Below are 20,059 nucleotides of genomic sequence, written 5' to 3'. Positions count from 1 at the left end.
TCAACAAGCATTGATTAAGCACTGTGCAAGGCACAAGTACTTTGCAGTCCCAGGAGCTCCTGGTCTAGTTAGGGAGACCACATCTAACAACTTAGACAGCATAGATGAAAGGTACTGTGAAAGGGGAAGGTATTAGTAGCCAGGGGTAGGGGAGGTAGTGTAATGGACTAGGAAAGGCTTCCTGCAGGAGGTGAGATTTCATCTGGGACTTAAAGGAAGCCAGGGAAGCTGGGAGGTGGAGATGAGGGGGGGAGAGCATTCCTGGAATGGGGGACGTCCCATTCATGGGACAGAGTCCAGCTCTGGGTGACCGATGATCCCTCTGCCAAGTCCTGGGAGTTTGTCCTTCCCTGCCTCCACCTCCCCCGCTCCCAACTGTCCTTTCCTGAATCCTAGGATGGGTTCTAACCTGGGTCTTGAGCAGGAAATTTCTCCCACCCCAGATCTCTCTCAGTCCCAGGGACAGGGATTATAGCTGCCCTCGGAGAGAAGCTCCAGTTACTCTGACCCAGCGAACATTCCTCCCCAAGCCCCTCACCTTCTGAAGCCAAATGTCTGCGTGACCACTCTGCGGGTCTGAGTCTAGGACAAAGGTCCCATTGGGGTCTCCTTCCACAATGGAGAAGTCAATAAGAGTGTACTCTGGGTCCAGATCAGCGTCTGTGGCCGTGACTGTGGCTACTCGGGTTCCCGTCACTGTATCCTCGGAAAGACTGACTGGTCCGTACTGAGAGGAAGACACAGACAGTGGGATACAATGGAAAGAGCACCTGATCTAGTATCAGAGGCCCTGAGTTAGAATCCCTGCTCTGCTATTTATTGTGACAGGAAAGCCATTTCTCATTTTGGACCTTGGTTTCCTCATCTTTTTTTTTCTTTTTTTCTTTTTGGTGAGGCAGTCAGGGTTAAGTGACTTGTCCAGGGTCACGCAGCTATTAAGTGTCAAGTGTCTGAGGATGCATTTGAACTCAGGTCCTCCTGACTCCAAGGCCAGAGCTCTATCTACTGTGCCACCTAGCTACCCCTCAGTTTCCTCATCTTGTAAAATGAGGGTGTTTCACTAGATCATCCCTGAGCTCCTTTTCAGCTATAAATCCTCTAATAAGCCCCAGGAGAAGGGGATTTAGCACAGTGGAAAAAAGGAAAAGAAATAAGCATTTATTTAGTGCCTACTAAGTTCTAGGTACTGTGCTCAGTGCTTTACAAATATTTTCTCATTTGACCCTCACAACAATCCTGGGAGGGAGATGCTATTATTATCCTCATTTGACAGTTGAGGAAACTGAGGCAAACAGTGGTATAATTGACTTCTCCACGATGACATAGCTAGAAAGTGTCTGAGGCTGGATTTAAACTCAGTTCTTCTTGACTTCTGTGGTCTATCCATAGTTGGGGATTTGATATCTTTCCTTCTGGGTCTCTGGCCCCTTTCACCCTCCTCCTACAGCACCCTCATGGCTACCCCTCTCTCTTGTGGGTGCAGGATGTGATTGTGAAGCATCTGCCTTTACCTGAGAGGCTGTGAACACAGGGGCGTGGTCATTCACATCCAGGACCTTGATGATGACTTCACAGGTGCTGCTCAGACCTAGAAGCCACAGAATTATGGAAAATACCTCTTGTCACACTCATACCTGAGCAGAGGTCCCCATTATGAGATTCTGGACAAATCATCATTAATTTTTTGCTTGAATCCTTTCAGCCATGGGGAGTTCACTACTTCCTTAGGAGACCCCTTCCTTCCTTTGGACATTTCTAACTGTTAGGAAGTTTTCCCTTCTGAAGAGCCTACATCCACTTCTACAACCCACTGCTCCTCATTCTACCTTCTGGGTTGGGGCTGGTGGGAGGGAGCAGAATAGATGGTCCTTCAAATGCTCCAGGACAGTGATTGTGTCTGCCCTAAGTTTTTTCTTCTCCAGGTTAAGTATCCCCAGGCTCTTCAGCAAATCCGTCTATGACACGACTTTGGGGCACCCTCACCCAGAGGCAACTAGACAGAGCAGTGGATAGAGCCTTGGGCCTAAAGTGAGGAAGACCTGACTTCAAATTCAGCCTTAGACGCTTACCAGCTGTGTGACCCTGGGCTAGTCACTTAACTTTTGTTTGTCTCAGTATCCTCAACTGAAAAATGGGAATAATAATAGTACCTACCTCCCAGGGGTGTTGTGAGGATCAAATAAGATAATGTTAGCTCAGTGCCTGGCACGTAATAGGTGCTTAATAAATGCTTGTTTGCCCCCCTCCTTCCCTAATGGTTAATACTAGCTAGCATATATATGGTGTTTTAACATTACAAAGCACTTAACAAATATTATTATCTCATGTGACCCTCAAAACAACCCTGTAGATGCTATTATTATCCCCATTTTATAGATGCAGAAACTGAGGCATATAACAATTAAGTGACTTTTCCAAGATCACACAACAAGGGTCTGAGGCTGAATTTGAACTGTGGCTCCAGGTCTAGCTTTTTCTTCACTGTATCACCTAGTTGCCCTTCTCTCTACCCATTCCACTCCAGAAAGCATGGAAAAGGGGGTGTTTGGGAAAGTCCAGGTCACATCTTCCAGGGGGCCCTCCCAGGGCTGGGAAGGATGATGACCTTTATCCCTAAGAAGGAGACAGTAGACAAAAGGGCAGACAAAATATGGTTGCATCCCATTGGACTGAAGTGTCTGAGTAGGGGGAATACCCTCCCTGTAGCCATCTAAGGGGTCAGATCCCAGTGAGTGGCCCAGATCAGTCAGTCAATGAGCAGAGACAATATGCAGATATCTGTGTCCATACAAGGCTCAGGCAGTATAAATGGGAGACAGTCTGAGAGGGAAGGCACCAGCAGTAAGGAAGCCCAGGAAAGACCTCCTGCCAAGGGTGGAATTTGAGCTGAGTCCTGAAGGGAGACAGGATGGGGACATGAAAGGCAAAGCAGTCCAAGCATGGAGAAAGCCAGCACTGAAAAGTAGTTGAGATGGGAGATGGCGGATGGGGTGTCTTGCTGGAGAAGCAGCGAGGAAGCCAGTATCGCTGGACGGTTCAGCGTGTGGAGGGGAGTGAGGTGGAGGAACCGTAGGCAGGTGAGAATGTGTATTAGCATGGTGAGAGGTAAGATCTGGATCTGTAATGTGAATGAGGAGAAGCCAAGGAAGACACCAAGGCTGCTGATTGGGAGGCTAGTAGTGCTCTCAATACTAATAGGAAAGTTGGTTAGAGGCGTGGTTTGGGGGCAGAGATGATGAATTCTGTTTTGGACAGGGATCTAGACCGGGGTGGGGACTAAGGCTTCAAGGTCACATGTGACCCTCTAGGTCCTCAAGTGTGACCCTTTGACATAATCCAGTTTGTTTGGATTCAGTCAAAGGGCTGCACTTGAGGCCCTAGAGGGCCACATGTAGCCTCAAGGCTGCAGGTTCCCCACCCCTGTAATCTAGACAATTACCCCCTTCTCCTCCAGCCAGGTCAGCAGCGAGTACCAGCAGGTGGTAGAGCTCTCCTGCCATGAGTGAGGTATCTTGTACCGCTACTGCTCCTGTGTCATGGTCCACAGTGAAGGAGGACCCCTCAGATCCTGCAGGTTCCTGGCTCAGCAGCTTGTAAACCACATGGGCGTTGGGAGAGGTGGGTTCATCAGCATCTGTGGCCTGAAGCCTGGTCACCTCCATACCTGTACATGAGGGAAATGACAGCTGTCACCAGGGGTGCACAGTATGACCACATGACCCTAGCCTGACTATGGTCCAATTCTAGGATAGTTATGATTGGATCCTAACCAGATCTTAGCTCAACTATGGTCTGTCCATGATTCACCTGGTTTGACCACAGTCTGACCATAACCTAGCCATGACTTGACTGTGGCCTGTCACTGGCCACTGCAGAAACAAGGGTCTGGTATGTAGCATTTCTCCCACTTTCACTCAACAATTCCCTGCAAGAGCCCCATTAAATAATTCAATATGGCAAACATTTATGAAGCGCTCATTATGTCCAAGGTATTTTGCTAGAATTTGGAGACACAAAAAGCCCTCAGGTAGCTTCCATTTTCCTAGAGGGTTGCATTGCTTGAACAAATGAATAAACACAAGGTTGGGAGGTCATCTCCTCCCTCCCTCTGACTATGCCCAACCACTCCAAGCCAGTGTTGCTAGGCCTGGAGAAGAATAAGCTGTCCTTTGCCACTTTCTATTCCCACTCTTCATTTCCCAGAACCCAAGCCAAAGACATACTCTTCCTGCCCACCCATCTTCTCCTCCCATCCCTTTTTCCTTAATGTGGTTTTGGATAGCTTGCATTTCTTCTTTTGAAAACTGCCAAACTGTTCTTATCCTTTGACCTTTTATCCATCATGGAATGTTGCTATATATTTATGTTGTGTATATATAAATATGTATCTATTTATATGTGTGTTCCTTATATAGTTGTATGCATTCCCTATGTGTCTTGGCTATCAGGCCATTATCAGAGAAATTAGCTGCAAAGTCTTTTAAAAGTCTTTATCTTCTAAGTCTAACTGCTTGGATTTTGCTTATGCAAAAGCTTTTCAATTTTATGTCATGGAAATTGCCTGTTTTATCTTTCACGATCCTCTCTATTCCTTGTTTAGTTAAGCATCCTCTTTCTACTCATTGAGGTGAAAACGACTTCCTCCCTGCTCCTCGCATTTGTTTATGATATGATCTCTCATGTTTAGAGCCTGTGCCCATCTGGTGCTTATTGCGTTATGTGGCTTGTGAGGAGCTGATCTCACACCTAATGTCTGCCAGGTCATCCTGGCCTTCTCAGCAGTTTTCATCAAATACGGGAGTCCTGACTCCAGTAACTACAGCCCTTGGGTTTATAGGACACCATGCTACTAGGTTCGATTGCTTCTGGGGTGTGCAATGGAGCACGTCCCATTGATCAACCTTCTGATTTTTTTTAAACCAGTAACACAGTTTTGATGGTTACTGCTTTATAGTATAGTTGGAGATGGCTGAGGAAACTGAGGCCTGGAGTGGTCAAGTGGCTTGTCCAAGGTCATATAGTGATTCAGTGGCTGGGCTGGGACTCTGCTTTAAGTCTTCTGACTTCCAAAGTAGTTCTCTGTCTACTATACCCCTAGCATTAGCGGTTTGGGTACGTTCTGCCCAAAGGTCATTCCCTACTCTGCCTCATCTGCATCTGCTCCTCTTCCTCTTTTCCAAACCAATCCCAGAATTTCAGCTTACCTGAGGGACTGAGCTCAAGGACCTCAGAGGGGGAATCAGCAGGAGGGCAGTTAGGGGGATTGTCATTCTCATCTGTCACAAAGACTGTTAGCACCAGTGGGTCACTGTAGGCCAGGCCCTCCATGTTCCTGGCCCACACAGAGAGCAGGTACTGTAAAGAGTGAATCATAAGGTGAGGATAGGGAAAGGAAGATGTAGAGGCCATGCTTATGAGGAGGCATAGTTCTGTGTGTGTGTGTGTGTGTGTGTGTGTATATATGTATACATACATATATACATATATATACACACACACACACACACACACACACAGACACACATAACTATGCTCCTTCACAAGGATAGCTTCTGCATCTTCCTTTTACACACACACACACACACACACACACACACACACTCTACACACATATATGGAAGTGTGTATATATGTGTGTAGATACATATACACACACTTCCATTCACATCTATACGTGTATATACATATACATATATGCAAAATATAGACTTTCATATATACATATGTATATGTAATAGTTATGAATATATATTCATATATACATGCATGTACATAATAGACAGGAGATAGGTAGATAGATAGATAGATAGATAGATAGATAGATGGATAGATAGATAGATAAATAGATGTCTTCAGCTGAAGTCATGAAAGCAAGAAGGCCCTGAGACTATCTCTACTGTAGCCACCGAGAGGGGTGCCCAGTAGCATGATCTCAATGGTTTCCCCTACCCTTCCCAGTCTAAGGGCCTTGGCTCTTTGATAGTCCATGGTGTACCCCACCCCATCCCCTGAATCCTCTCAAAATAAAAGATGAGCTTGATGGTGAAAATGATACTCATTAAATTAGCGTAGCCAGAGGTTAAGCAGTACAGTAGTATGTTACAAGCCTCAACACCCCCCAAGTCCCCTCAACACACACATAAATATACATATACACATATGTACATATACATATATACACATACACATCTATCTGTATCTATATCCATATTCCAACTTCCCCCCAGCAACCTCCAGACTCTTCACCTTATCTTGCATCTCCCTGTCCAGTTCCTGGGTCATGCAGATGTTTCCTTCCTTGCTCACTTTAAAGGGTCCTGGGGGCTGGCTCTCCAGGTGATATTCCACACCCCCACCACTCCAGTGCACCTGGGCAGGGTGAAGGTTGGAGACAGGATGAAGGAACAACCCAGGAAAGGGGGGCTGGGCCTTCACCAAGAGCCTAATAGGGGCCAACCCCCTGTCTTCATCATAGACTCAGATTCATTAACCCCAATATGTAGACTCCTGGGTCAGAAACCTTTCCTTTCTTGAAATGAATGAGGTGATTGGAGGTCTAGCTAAGCCCACCACCTTCTGAAGGGAATGGAGCTTACTCACTCTCTCCATACCCAACTTCCTGGGCAGGAAGCAGCTTGAACCATGAGTCAGGAGACCTGGGTTTGATTCTTGTATGTATGTATGTATGTATGTGTGTATGTATGTGTGCATTTTTTCTGCAGTTGGGGTTAGTGACTTGCCCAAGGTCACATAGCTAGTAAGTGTCAAATGTTTGGTCTGAGGCCTGATTTGAACTCAGGTCCTTCTGACTTCAGAGCTGGTGCTCTATCCACTATACCACCTAGCTGCCCCTCCTGGGTTTGATTCTTGACTCTGCTCTGAGCTAAGGCCCTGGGTGACCTCAGGTGAATCACAGAACTTTATGCTATCAAGAGGTTTACTAGTTAAGCTTGTGGTCATTCGGGCAGGGGGATGCCTCTTTCAGAGGAGGGGGGCAAGAGGGTCTTCAGAGAAGTCTTATTAGTGCCCATAAAACTACTTCTCCAACTCTTCTTACTGATCTTAGAGAATTCCTTGGGCCTGGTTCAACCACTATTATGGCTTTCTAGTCTTGTCTCATACTGTTCCCTGCTAAGAACCCTCGAATTCTAGGGTCCTAGAACAGACTAGACTGTTTTCTGCCCCAGCACAGACTGGACCTCCTCACCCCTCTGCCCCTGCTTCCCCTAAGTTTGCAATGGCTTTGCCACCCCTCTTAGACACTGAAATCCTGAAGCTTTATTGTTCAGTCATGTTCAGTTCTTTGTGACTCCATTTGGGGTTTTCTTGGCAAAGATACCCTTCTGCAGCTCAGATAAGGAGACTGAGGCAAACAGTCTTAAGTGACTTTGCCCAGGGTCACCCAGCTAGTAAGTGTCTGAGGCCAGATCTGAACTCAGAAAGATGAGTCTTTTTGATTCCAAGTTGCCCCTGAGCTTCCTGAAACCCTGCTTATCCTTAAAAGCCGGGCATCTATGCTGCCTCCTCCAGGAAGCCTACCGTGATCCCGTTGATTGATAATAGTTTTTCTACTTGATTTCGTTCCTCACTTTATTTTATACCTCTCTGTTGTACAGAACTTATAATATTAATGTTGCGTGTCACAGTTATCTGATCCCCTAGAAGATTTTAAACTCTATGAAGGGAGAGGTTGTATCTAATTTAAACTTTTTATCTCCCGTAGCTGCTTAAACAGTACTCTGCATAGATTAGACACTTCATAAATATTAGCTTAATTGAATTAAATGGAGACAGTATGGTGGAGTGGAAAGAACTTTAAATCTGGAGTCAGAGGACCTGAATTCAAGCCTCAGTCTTCCTATTTACTTAACCTTTGTGACCTTGACCATGTTACTTGTGCCCTGAAGGCCTCAATTTCTTCCTTTGTAAAATTAAATGTCTGGATTAGATGGTCTCCAGAGTCCTTTCCATTTCTAAAGCAAAGCTATGGGTGCTTCAGGGGGGCTGAGGCACCATTTTGTCCTCCATCTTCATTTTACATATCTTGATAAAGAGACTAAGGCTCAGAAAAGGAAAGAGAATTACCCAAGGCCATGGGGCTAGGGAGAACTGAAACCCAGGCCTCCTGACTCTTGCTAATAATTCTCTCCCCTGTCAGACTGCCACAGTCCCTGGCTATAGTTAAAGACCCAGAGATCTGGCAATTGTACATGGCCTTGGCAAAGGTCAGGTCTTGGCTAGGTCCCAGTCTTTACAGTCCTTGACCAGCTCCTACCAACAAGGATGGGAAAGCTGGGATGCGGTAGGTGGAAAGAGGTCCTAAGGAGGCCTGTGGGTGGATGCCAGAAAAACTTCTTCTGTCTGAGGCAGCTTGGTGGCTCACTGGATAGAGCACTGAGCTTAGAGTCAGGAAGACTTGAGTTCAAATTCAGCCTCAGACACTTACTAGCTGTGTGACTCTGGGCAAATCACTTAACTTCTCTATGCCTCAGTTTCTTCAACTGCAAAATGGGGATTATAACAGCACCTTCTTCCCAGGGTTGTTATGAGGATTAAATGAGACAATATTTGTAAAGTATTTATCATAGCACACAGTAGGCATTATATAAATGCTTATTCCCTTCCCTTCTACCTACTAAATTAAGCTGGCCTTCATCTGGGTCACTGGTGTGGTTCTGAGGGAAGGGGCAGTTTGGGGGCATGGGAGAAGGAAAGGAGATGGTGCCTCTTGGGCCATGTGACTCACGTCTCAAACTATGTGGCAGCAGAGTAGAGGGCTCTATTTTCTCCCCTTCCTAGGCCCCCCTACAGGCTGTGTTATGGTTGAGTGGGCTATTTTAAGTTACCCACTGCCTCAGGGCATTCCAGGGGATTCCCCAGTGGTGCTAAGGGAGCACGATTGGTGTGGGGGAGGGGAAAGAGCTTAGTTAGGCTCCTCTGGACTCTTGTCTGGAAGCTAAGACTCTCTGAAAGGCATTCCTGTCTGTGGGGCGTGAATCCCTAGCTATGGTGTTGAATTTTCCCACCTTGAGGGAGCCAGCAGGGGCTAAGGGCTATGCAGGGAAGCTCAGAGGTAGAAGGAAAGACTGGGACCCCTCAGGTTCCTGACTTCTTGCTTCCTACTCAGGACCCTCCAATGGATGTAGGCAAGTAAGGTAAAGACCCTCTATTGAGATTATAAAATCCCTGAGGACAGAAATTGTATTTTTCCCTAAGTCTGAGACCCTTACTGTACACATGTTAACTCATCCACCCTTGTGGGGTGCAAGAGGGGACATTTAGTGGTAATGAAAATAATAATGGCTGAATTCATCATAGACCCTAGACCCATAGAGATAACAAAGAACCATAGAGTCACAGAACCATTAACCTTGGGTAGAATAGTCAAGTTGCAGAATCATAGAACTACCATCAACATATAAAACCATAGGCTTCTTGGACTATGTAACTATAGCCCCATGGAACTGTGGACTTGCAGTCTCAGAACCATAAGGCAATTTGGAGCAACCTAAACTTCTGGAACCATATATATCCTCAGAAATACAGACCCCTCACACCACAAAACTATAGACTCATGGCAATGGGAATGAGAACCAGAATGAGAAAGTCCATTGAGGATCACCTAGCACAATCCCCTCATTCTGCAAATGAGGAAACTGAAAATCAGGGAGAAGTGATTGGTAGCTAGGTGGTTAAGTGGAAAGAGCTTGGGACAGATGCTTACCAGCTGTGTGGTTAAGTCACTTAAACGCTCTGTGCCTCAATTTCCTCATCTGTAAAATGGGGATGGTTATAGCACTTCCCTCTCAGGATAATTAGGGCCAGTGGTGTCAAACTCACATAAAAACTGGGCCAGCCCTGTGGGTCACATATTGACTTAGTTTTAAAATGTAATGTTATCTACATTTTATTGTATTTTTATTTTGTTAAATATTTTCCAGTGATATTTTTGGGATTTACTTAGGAATGCTACATGTTTGGTACCTCTGGTTATGAGAATCAAATGAATTAACATATGTAATAAGCTTTGCAAATCTGAAAGTACTATATGAATTTTAATTGTTGTTGCTGTTGTTGTTAGCCCAAGGTCATTCTGGTAGATGATGACCTTGGGGTTGGTAAATGGCAGAGCCTGGACTAAAACTTAGGTCTCCTGATTTTCATGGCATGACTCCTTCTCTTCCATCAAACAATCTCCACAAAAGTGCTTGTTGCTTCTTATATGGATTCTATATAAATAATTTAAAAGCAATCCCTCCTGGGTCACCATTTCTTGGTCTCTGCATGGGTTATGCTCTTACTTACATGGGTGAAGGAACTGGGGCACAAGTTCTGGAGATTTTCTGCCAGGTGGATAGAGTCATGAGGCAACCAAGTATTCGCCACCACAGCAATGTTCACAGTTGCCATGGTTCGGTGGCCTGAGGCCTGGTCTCCAAGGTCTTTTACCTGCACCAGCAACTGGTAGTGGCTCACAGTAGTGGGATCAACCCTAGAGCTCCCTATGAGGTACAGAAGAAGGATGTAATTATCTGTAGGTAGGAGTGGAGGCAAATCTACTAGATATTCACAACCTCTGTCTAGAGTCTGGTATCAGGACAGATTAGAATGTATAATCTCATTGGGTAGGAATTGTGGTATGGAGGAATCAGAGGTATTAGAAAATAGCTATATGAGCTATAAGCTCTTTGGATAAATGCAGGTGGATAGATGGATGGATGGCGGGGATGGATAGATGGATGCCTGAAAGGATGAGTAGAATGAATGGATGCATGGATGGATGAATGAATGGATGAGTGTATAAGTGTAGATGGGAGGAATCAGGGAAGCTATTTGGTCTAAGACAGGGGTTGGACTTGCAGCCTAAGGGAGAGGATAAACTTCCTCAGAGAGATGGATATCAGAGAGATTTGTCTCCTGAATGGTACAAATCTGGACTGTAGGATTGTAGCTGATTTAGAGCAGGAAGGATGCTCAGAGGCCATTTAGTCCAAACCCCCATTTTATTGATTAGGAAAATGAGTCCCAAGGAGGCTAAATGTCACACAAGCAGTAGCTTCCTCTTGTTTATGCGATTGCCACCTGGGAAAGCATCTGTGCCTTGATGACTCTTAATGTCTGGATCACTGGCCTGTGAAATGATTGTTGTTTATAGTTCACTATGAGGAGAAGGATGAAAGATGAGGGGGAGTTATGTCTCTCAGGATCGAAGTTTAGAAAGGGACCCCTTTACTACTACTATTCATGGACTTGGGGCTCCTTCCCTGGGAGCCATGAAGTTCAGAAGTGTAGCTCTTATCTTTTGACATCCTCTCCCAAGACCCTCATCTCACTAAGGGCCATAGAGATCACTTGGACCCCAGGAGTAGTTAGGGGACATGGGATGTACTTACCCTTCTCAGTGAGGGCAAGGCCCCCTGTCGTGGCCTCTAGTTGGAATATTTCTAGGGAAGGCTGGGCTGGAGTCTGACTTAGGATGTGGTAACGCAGATCTGAGTTGGCTGTGCCTGGCTCATCCCCATCTGTGGCACTGAGGTAAAGAAAGGGTATGCCTGGCCAGAGGGAAGGAAGAGAGAATAGGATGATGGTGGAATGACTGCTCTCAGAAGGACCATAACATTTCAGTTGCCTTCCTGATTTCTTTTCTCTTAACATTCATCTCAAATTTCTCCATATCCTCTTTTTCCCAGGCATTATGGATTATGTATTTAGAGCTAAAAAAGGGCATTTGAAACCAACTAGTTGAACTCCTTCATTTTATAGAAGAAACTGAGATGCAAATATGGAAGGTGACTTGATTAAGGTCACACAGCTAGTAAGTAGAAGAGTCAGAATTGAAACCCAGGGCTACTGACTGCAAATCTAATGTTCTTTCCATTATATCATAAACCAGAGGTAGTGGTGTAGACCTGGAGTCAGGAAGAACTGAGTTCAAATCCAGCCTCAGACACTTACTAGATATGTGACCCAAGTCAAGACATTTAATTTGTCTCAGTGTCTGTTTCATCATCTGTAAATGGGGGCGGTGATGGCACCTACCTCATGGGATTGTTCTAAGGGTCAAATGAAACAAAATTTGTAAAGTTCTTTGTAAACCTTAAAGCACTGTATAAATACTAGCTATCATCATAATGGTCCTGATTATCCATGAGGACCACTCACACCATCCTACTCTATTTACTCACCTGCAACACATACATATTTCCAGCCTAATGACCCAACTCTGATAATCATCAATATTTCAAAGTTTGTGTTGTGATCTCATCAATTGGAATGATTATTGCACTGGTACAGATTTTAAGTCCTTTACACTTTGGTAGATGGTCTTCATGAGTTCCTGAGGCTTTCTGATAACCAAAACTTTGCAAAGTAAGACTGGTCATTGGTCACTAGCCACTGTCAGGGCCATATTTATAGTAGAAGCTTACTATGTGGGGAGGCACAAGAAGACTTTTGTGAATGGATACAAAGTAAAGTAAGCAGAACCAGGAAGAAAATATACACAGTGGCTCCAATGATGTAAATAGAAAGAATGACAGCAATTAAAAGGTATGCCATGTTAATTTAAATGATCATGATTGGCTTGGAAGAAGGACTATGAGAATGCATTTTCTTCTCTTCTCTGAAGAAGTGGGAGACTATGGGAATGGAATACAACATATACTGTCAGGCTTCATGAACACATTGGTTGATTTTGTTGAATGACTTTTCTCCCTTTTTCTTTTTTATTCTTTGTTATAAAGGATGGTTCTCTATAGGGGAGAGGAAGAGATATATTTTATATTAATTTTTTATTTTTATTTTCAGTTCCAAATTCTCTCCTTCCTTTAACACTTCCCCCACCTACTGAGAAGGCAAGAAATATGATATCCATTATACATATGAAGTCATACAAAACATTTCTACATTAGCCACATTACAAAAAAAAAAGCAAGAAAAATAAAAGTAAATATGCTTCAATGTGTACTAGAATCCATCAGTTCTTTCTCTGGAGGTAGATAACATTTTTCATCACTGTTGTGCATCATTGTATTGATCAGAGTGGCTACATCTTTCACAGTTGACTGTCATCACAATATTGTTATTACTATATACAATGTTCTCCTAGTCCTATTTACTCCACTTTGTATCTGTTCGTATAAGTCTCCCCAGGTTTTTTGGAAACCATCCCCAGGCAAGGCTATTTTTAAAAAATGGTTATGTAAAAACAAAAGATGGAATTTTTTAAAGACAGAGAACACAGTGTTACCTCTATACCGTGAGACGTCAGGGCAGGACTTCAGCGGAAGAGCAATATGACTAATAATAACCCCTTTATTTCTTTATAATTTACAGAGAGCTTACCTCACAACACTCCTTTGAGGTAGATAGTACAAAAATCATTATCCATGCTTTATTGATGAGAAAATAGAGGCTCAGAGAGGACATGAACCGTATGTCCCCCAAGGCTTCCTGTGCATTTACTCCAATCCCCACATACTCCTCCCTCTGAGTTTAGACAAAGTAACAGATCTCCAGAAGGGAAGAGGTGTTCAGCAATGGAATGGGCTGCCATTGGAACATAAATGTTGCCCGTTCTTCCTACCCTCTGACCCCCAAACCCTACAGCTGCTCACCAGCATGGGTACCCTGGCTCAAGGTCCCTGTGTATTCTGCTTTGGTGAATTCAGGCACGTGGTCATTCACATCCTTCACATGTACTGTCAAGGGCTGTGGGCCCCAAAGGAGGCTCCCGTTTTCAGCAGTGATTGTCACCTGGAAGGTCACCATGGAAACGAGGGAAAATGAGTTAGTTCTCCAAAGGAGGTGCCATGTTTTCTTTATCAAGAAGGTGGATACCTGGGGTGGAGGTTTCTACCTTCCCAGCAGACAAGAAGCTGTCTCTCCCCCAGTAATAACAATTTATATCCATAATCAACAAATCAACAATGAACATTCTTTAAAGGGTTTATCCGAGACAGGAATTATTCTAAGCACTTTAAGATTCACAAAGCACTTTTCTCCCAACACAGTACACATGTTAACACTCTTATTTTAGAGATGAGGAAACTAAGGCTCAGAAAAGTTAACAAGTGACTTGTTTGGGGTCACATAGCATGTGTCAGAGCTGGGATTCTAAACCAGTTCTAACTGTAAGCCTGATGATCTTGTCTGATACTGCACACAGATGTTCCCAGTTCCCTGAGGGCCCCGGGAACTGGCCAGGCGTTGGTACCTGAAGGGTGTACTGGGCCTGCTCTTCACGATCCAGGGGCCTGGTCACAAACAGGAAGCCAGAGTCAGATTCCACCCCAAAAAGACCTTCTGTTGCTTCATCGCCAGCCACGTGGACCACAGTAGGGCCTTCTGAATGCACAGGGGGAAGCTTCAGCTGAGGTGTGGAGGACCAGAGGAACAGAAAAAGGTCAGAAGGAGAGGAAAGAGAAGGGAGAGGGGGAAATGTAATTGGGAGTGAAGGTTGCTGAGTGCCCTGGCTTGTGAAGATGATGAGGGAACTGGGACCTGAAAGAGAGGTCTTGGTGGGATTGGGTGGGTATGCCATGTGAGCAATGCTCTACTTAGAAGGGAGTATCTTTGGTTCAGTGAGGAAGGAGATTGCAGGGTATAATGGTCCACAGTCCAGGGCATATGTATATACGTACTGGGGAGTGGGGCAGCTTACTGGCTTATGATTTCAGTGCTGCTGAGAAAATTTCCCTTCCTCCAAATGTCTCAGCTCAGCGATGCTTGAAATCCCACCTCTCTTCATTTGACTCATCCCCTATTAAAATACAAATCTACCCCAACCCCCACTTCCATCCCTGACCACAAACACATTAAGTTGTTATACAAAACAAGACTGAGTATCACTCTCCCTCTCCCCCTCACCACCTTTCCTCTAGTTCAAGGTCTATGGCAATAAGTCATCATTACCTTCTTCAGGTACAAAGGAAAGTTTCCTGCATAATTTTCTGGAACTTCCACATGGAGCTCACTGGTGACAGCTTCAGGTACAACCTGTGGGGAAAGATGTCCTGAACACCAAGTTATTGCTTCCAAAAGACCATTAAAAAAGAAAGAGGATGTCTTTGGGGTACAGTGGAAGAGAGCGACAGATTAGGGTCAGAAGAGCTGACCCTGTGTGGCCTTGAGCTGGACAGTCCTCAAGGCTCAGTTTCTTCCCTTTCTAATCTAAATAAGGGAATGCGATTAGCAGAGTACACTGGAGGGTAGCGGGTGTGCCAGAGTGCGTTTGAAGTCCAAAGACCCTGGTTTAGTTTGGATATTTACTAACTGTGTGACCAGGAGCAGGTCATTTCATTTCTTTCAGAGTTTCCTCATCTGTAAAGTGGGAACAATTATCTTTGCACTATCTTATCATACAGGATGGCTTTCAAGTCTTGTCAATTGATTTTGTCTTCACAATATCTGTTTCTCCACTCTGCCTCTCCCTTAGAATAGGGTTTTTATTGTTGTTCAGTTGTTTCTGTAATGTCTGACTTTTGGTGACTCCTTTAGGGGTTTTCTTGGTAAAGATACTGGTTTGCCATTTCCTTCTCCAACTCATTTGACAGGTGAGGAAATGGAGGCAAACAGGGCGAAGTGACTTGCCCAGGATCACTAGGATGACTAATGCCTTCTGCTCATTATTCCTATTTATCCTGTGTATAAGCTGGTTTGTACATAGTGTGCGTGTTGTCTCCCCCACTAGACAATGAGCTTCTCCAGGGTAGGGACTGTCTCTTACCTTTCTTTTGTATCCACAGTGCTCAGCACAGTGCCTGGCATGCAGCAGGTGCTTAATAAATGTTTATTGACTGACTGGCTTGTCAGCGTCAGAACTTGAAACCAGGTCTGCTGACAGAGGTTGGCTTTCTATCCATGATGCTACATTGCCTTTTGGCTTACAGGAAATAGACCTTTTATAAATATTTGTTTAATTTGTGAATCTTAAGGTACTATAGGAAGGACAGACTCTGTTAGTCTATCTCTAGGTCGTCATGACTTTATAATATCCCAACATCCCCAGCCCTCAAGGCTCTCAATCTGCTTGCCTAGGGGAGCAGTGGACCTCTGGGCCCTTGTGGCTGTTAGTCTTATCTCAAATGGCCAAAGTGCTGAGGACAGCTCCAAGGTAGCCCGGGGCTGGGTCCATAGTATACTAGGGTTTGCTCTCTGAGATGGGGAGGTAGTGGGAGAGAGAGCAAGAAAGACACCGGCTTTCCCATGTTGCTCCTGGCTTCATGCTCTTGTGAATTCTAAGTTTGAATTGTAGGGGTTAAAACTGGAGGGAACCACAGACACTGGGCCACAGGATCCGTTATTTCATCAATACGGGGAACTCCCTTATATGGAAATTCCCTCCACTAATGCAGCTGCTTGTAACTTATAATCTTAGAGAGCTGCTTGGAGCATGGAGAGGTTAAGCACTTTGCCCATGGTCATACAATTAACATGTTTCAGAGGCAAGACTTGAATCTAGGTTTCCTGACTCCAGGTCCAGCTCTTGCGCAATGTTGCATGTCACCTTAGAGATTACGGAGGAGGCAACCAAGGCCCAAAGAGAGGACATGACTTGTCCTTGGTCACATAGTGAGTCAGGGGAAGACCTGAAATGAGCAGCAGGCCTCTTGACCCCTTTGCACCTGCTTTATAAATGTTCTTCATTTTCCCCATATGTTTATGTCTTGTATTCCCCATCTAAATAGGCTTGTTTTCTCCCATAAGCAGGTCTCTGTGACTCCTTCGGATTTACCCTTGTCCTCAGTTTGGCCAAACTTGGCCTTCAGTGTAATGTCCAGCTCATATGAATAAGAAAAATAAAACCTGAAGAGTTCCCCCCTCTCCCTGAGGTCAGGGCTTTGGGGCAGCCATGGCTGGTTTGGTCATTCATGACCCCATAGTGAGGACAGGTGACATCCACCCCTCTGGGCTGGGCTTCAAAGAGAAGCCATGTCCATCACTCACCTGGCAGATGAAAGAGCAGAAGATGCCGAGCCAGATGGCAGCCATCACTGGAGGTCTTGCACTGAAGGAATGGAGACTGGGTCTAAGATGAGCAGCCTCCTGGTCAGCTTAACCTCCCTCTCAGACCCAAGCTCACAAATAATCTCAGCCCCTGGTCCCTTTCCCCTCCCTCTCTCTCATCTCTGCCCCCCCCCCGCCAGGACTTATCCCTCCATAATCCAGTCAAGAGAAGCACAGTACAATGCAAAGACAGACTCTAGAATCTGAAGACTGAACCTTCCAATTACAGGAGGGCACCACCATGTTCCCAGCTACCCAGGCTCACAACCTCAGTGTCATCAGTCAGTAAGCACTTATTAGGCACTTTCTAAGCACTGGGGATACAAAGAAAGGCAGCAACTGCATCCCTGAGTTCTCACAGTCTAATAGGGGAGACAACATACCTTCTCCCCCCCCCCCGCCTCTCTCTGAATACATATATGTATATGAATATTGGGACAGCTAGGTGGTACAGTGGAGAGAATGCCAGGCCTGCAGTCAGGAAGACTCATCTTCCTGAGTTCAAATCTGGCCTTAGACACTATCTATACGACCCTGGGCAAGTCACTTTACCTTGTCTGCCAGTTTCCTCCTCTGTAAAATGAACTGGAGAAGGAGATGGCAAACTACTTCAGCGTCTCTGCCAAGAAGATCCCAAATGGGGTCCCAAAGAATTGGACGTGACTTAAAAACAACTGTATATACATATATACATATTGTATACATATACACATATATTATGTATACATGTGTATATATGTATACATATGTATATGGATATACATAGATATGTATATAGATACACATAGAGTAGTTTAGATAATAATCTTAGAGGAAGGCACTTAGCAGTGTGTGTATGTGTATATATGTCGGGGGGAAGAGAGAGAAGAGGGTAGTAAAAAACAGAGAGAGGAGGGGGGAGGAAGAGGGAGATAAAGAAGGGAAGAGAAGGGAGGAGAGAGGAGAGGGAGTCAGAGACAGAAAGAGACACAGAAAGACACAGAGACAGAGAGAGACAGAGAAAGGGGAAGGTGAGATTTGAGTTGAGACTTGCAAGATGCCAGAAAGCGGAGGTGAGAAAGTGGAGCATTCCCAGCACAGAAGAGGCATAGAGTCAGGAGGGTTGAACGCCAGGACCGGCATGAAGGCTGGAGGTGCTGCTGAATTATAGAGTGAGAAGAGGGGAGTGTCATCCTTAACTCCCTGGCCAGGGCTCCTTCACAACATCTCCCTCTCTGTTCCCAAAGCCACTGCCATCACCTCCCCCTTGAATCACTGCCGAAGCCTTCTAACTGAGCCCCAGCCTGTGGTCTCTCCCCACTCCACTCCATCCTGTGCTCAGCTGCCAGGAGGATTTTTAAAAATCTGGCCCAAGAGGGACAGCTAGGTAGCACAGTGGATAGAGCACCAGCCCTGAAGTCAGGAGGACATGAGTTCAAATCTGACCTCATACCAGACACTTGACACTTAGTAGCTGTGTGATCCTGAGCAAGTCACTTAACCCCAGTTGCCTAAAAAAACAAAACAAAACCAAAAAAAACCCCCAAAACAACCCACCAACCAAAACCAAAAACAACAGCCCTGCACCCTTGCTCAATGAATTCCCATGGTTCCTGTTCTCTCAGGTTCAGTCTAAAGGCCCCGGGACATTGAAAGCTCTGTATTCCCTGGCCCCTTCCACCCTCCTACCTTTCCAGAGCTCTTACACCTTCACTCCCATCCACACGCTCCACTCCATCTACTGTTAGACAATTAGGACGATCCATCACCCATCTCCCAGCCCATTCACTGGCTGTTCCCATGCCTGGAATGCTGTACCCCTTCACCGCAACCTCTTAGCTTTCTTGGCTTCCTTCAAGATTCATCTGTAAGCCCATCAGCCTCTAGAGGCCTTTCCTGGTCCCCCCAGTTGCCACTGGCTTCTCCTTTCAGATTGCCTTCCGTATAGTCTATATCTATCTTTTAATTATTTGAATTCTGTGAATCCCATTGGAATGGATACTCTTTGAGAAGAGGGCAGTTAGGAGCCACAGTGGATGGGTGCTGGATCTGGAGAAAGGAAAATCCAAGTTCAAATACCACCTCAGACATTTCTGTGCTGTGTGACCCTGAGGGAGTCACTTAATCTCCGTTTCCTGAACTGTGAAATGGATATAATAATAGCACCGATCTCCCAGTGTTGTAGGATCAAATGAGATATTTGTAATGCACTTAACACAGTGCATTACATATAATAGGTGCTTAATATATGCTTCTTCCCTTCCTTTTTTCAACTTTGTATCTACAGAGCTTAGCATAGCACCTAGCACATAGTAAGTGGTTGGCAAATGTTTGTTGACTGACTAACCCAGGTTTAAATCCCACCAGAAGTTTCCCACTGAAATGATCTTTGGAAGCTACTGAAACTCCCTCAGCCTCAGTTTCCCCATCTGCAAAAGGAAGGGTTGCACTAGCTTGGCCTCTGACGTCCCTTCAACTCTAGATTTATGAAACCAAAGGTCACAAAATGGCAGAATCTCAGAGGGAGAAGGGACCCAAGAGGTCACCCAGTTCAACCTTAGCTGACCAGCAGTCCTCTTTGCAATAGTCCTGACAAGGGGTCAGCCAACCTCTTCGGGAGGACCCCCAGAGAAGGGGAATCAGCCACCTCCTGTGGCAGTCCTTTCCACTGCTTGGCAGCTAGTTGAAGTAGGTCCCCATAGCCAGCCTAAATCAAACCTGCCTCTAGGCCACTTGGATCCATTGTTCCCAGTTCTGGGGCCAAGCAGAAAAAAAAATCCAGTCCCTAATTTACATGGCAGCCCTTTTAGTACTGTACTTGAACTCAGCACTCTTGTCTCCTTCCCCTACTTCTCCTCTATAGGTTGGATGTCTCTGGTTGCCTCAACTGATCTATACGAGGCTTGGTTCAGTGTCCCCTCGACATCTCAGCCACTATACTCCACACCTGTTAGAGCCTGTCAATGTCCTCCCTGAAATGTAATGGCCAGAATGGATAGTACTCCAGAAGTGTGGCCCATTCTCAGGGCAACAAGACTAGTCCTAAAAGGGCAGAGGATTTGAGAGTTAGAAG

General features: G+C 45.3%; 1 protein-coding gene across 7 annotated transcripts in view; it reads right to left on the bottom strand.

The window, feature by feature from the left end:
* The window catches only part of CDH16 (cadherin 16), a 46,413-nt gene that overhangs the window by 21,243 nt on the left and 5,111 nt on the right, over positions 1–20,059 (bottom strand). For all 7 annotated transcript variants that reach the window (XM_020989431.2, XM_020989430.2, XM_020989433.2 and 4 more), the window contains 11 exons: positions 16,948–17,008; positions 14,914–14,997; positions 14,216–14,371; positions 13,617–13,755; positions 11,394–11,552; positions 10,306–10,502; positions 6,247–6,369; positions 5,205–5,355; positions 3,440–3,664; positions 1,512–1,588; positions 539–727 (listed from right to left, as the gene is read on the bottom strand). In XM_020989431.2, coding sequence (XP_020845090.1) covers positions 539–727; positions 1,512–1,588; positions 3,440–3,664; positions 5,205–5,355; positions 6,247–6,369; positions 10,306–10,502; positions 11,394–11,552; positions 13,617–13,755; positions 14,216–14,371; positions 14,914–14,997; positions 16,948–17,008 — 1,561 coding nt within the window. The remainder of the gene's footprint in view (positions 1–538; positions 728–1,511; positions 1,589–3,439; positions 3,665–5,204; positions 5,356–6,246; positions 6,370–10,305; positions 10,503–11,393; positions 11,553–13,616; positions 13,756–14,215; positions 14,372–14,913; positions 14,998–16,947; positions 17,009–20,059) is intronic.

This window comes from Phascolarctos cinereus, unplaced genomic scaffold (genome assembly GCF_003287225.1).
Source record: "Phascolarctos cinereus isolate Bilbo 61053 unplaced genomic scaffold, phaCin_HiC Scaffold_2;HRSCAF=192, whole genome shotgun sequence".
Taxonomy (NCBI): domain Eukaryota; kingdom Metazoa; phylum Chordata; class Mammalia; order Diprotodontia; family Phascolarctidae; genus Phascolarctos; species Phascolarctos cinereus.
Note: the sequence above shows the minus strand (reverse complement) of the source record. Positions and strands in the feature narration are given on the sequence as shown.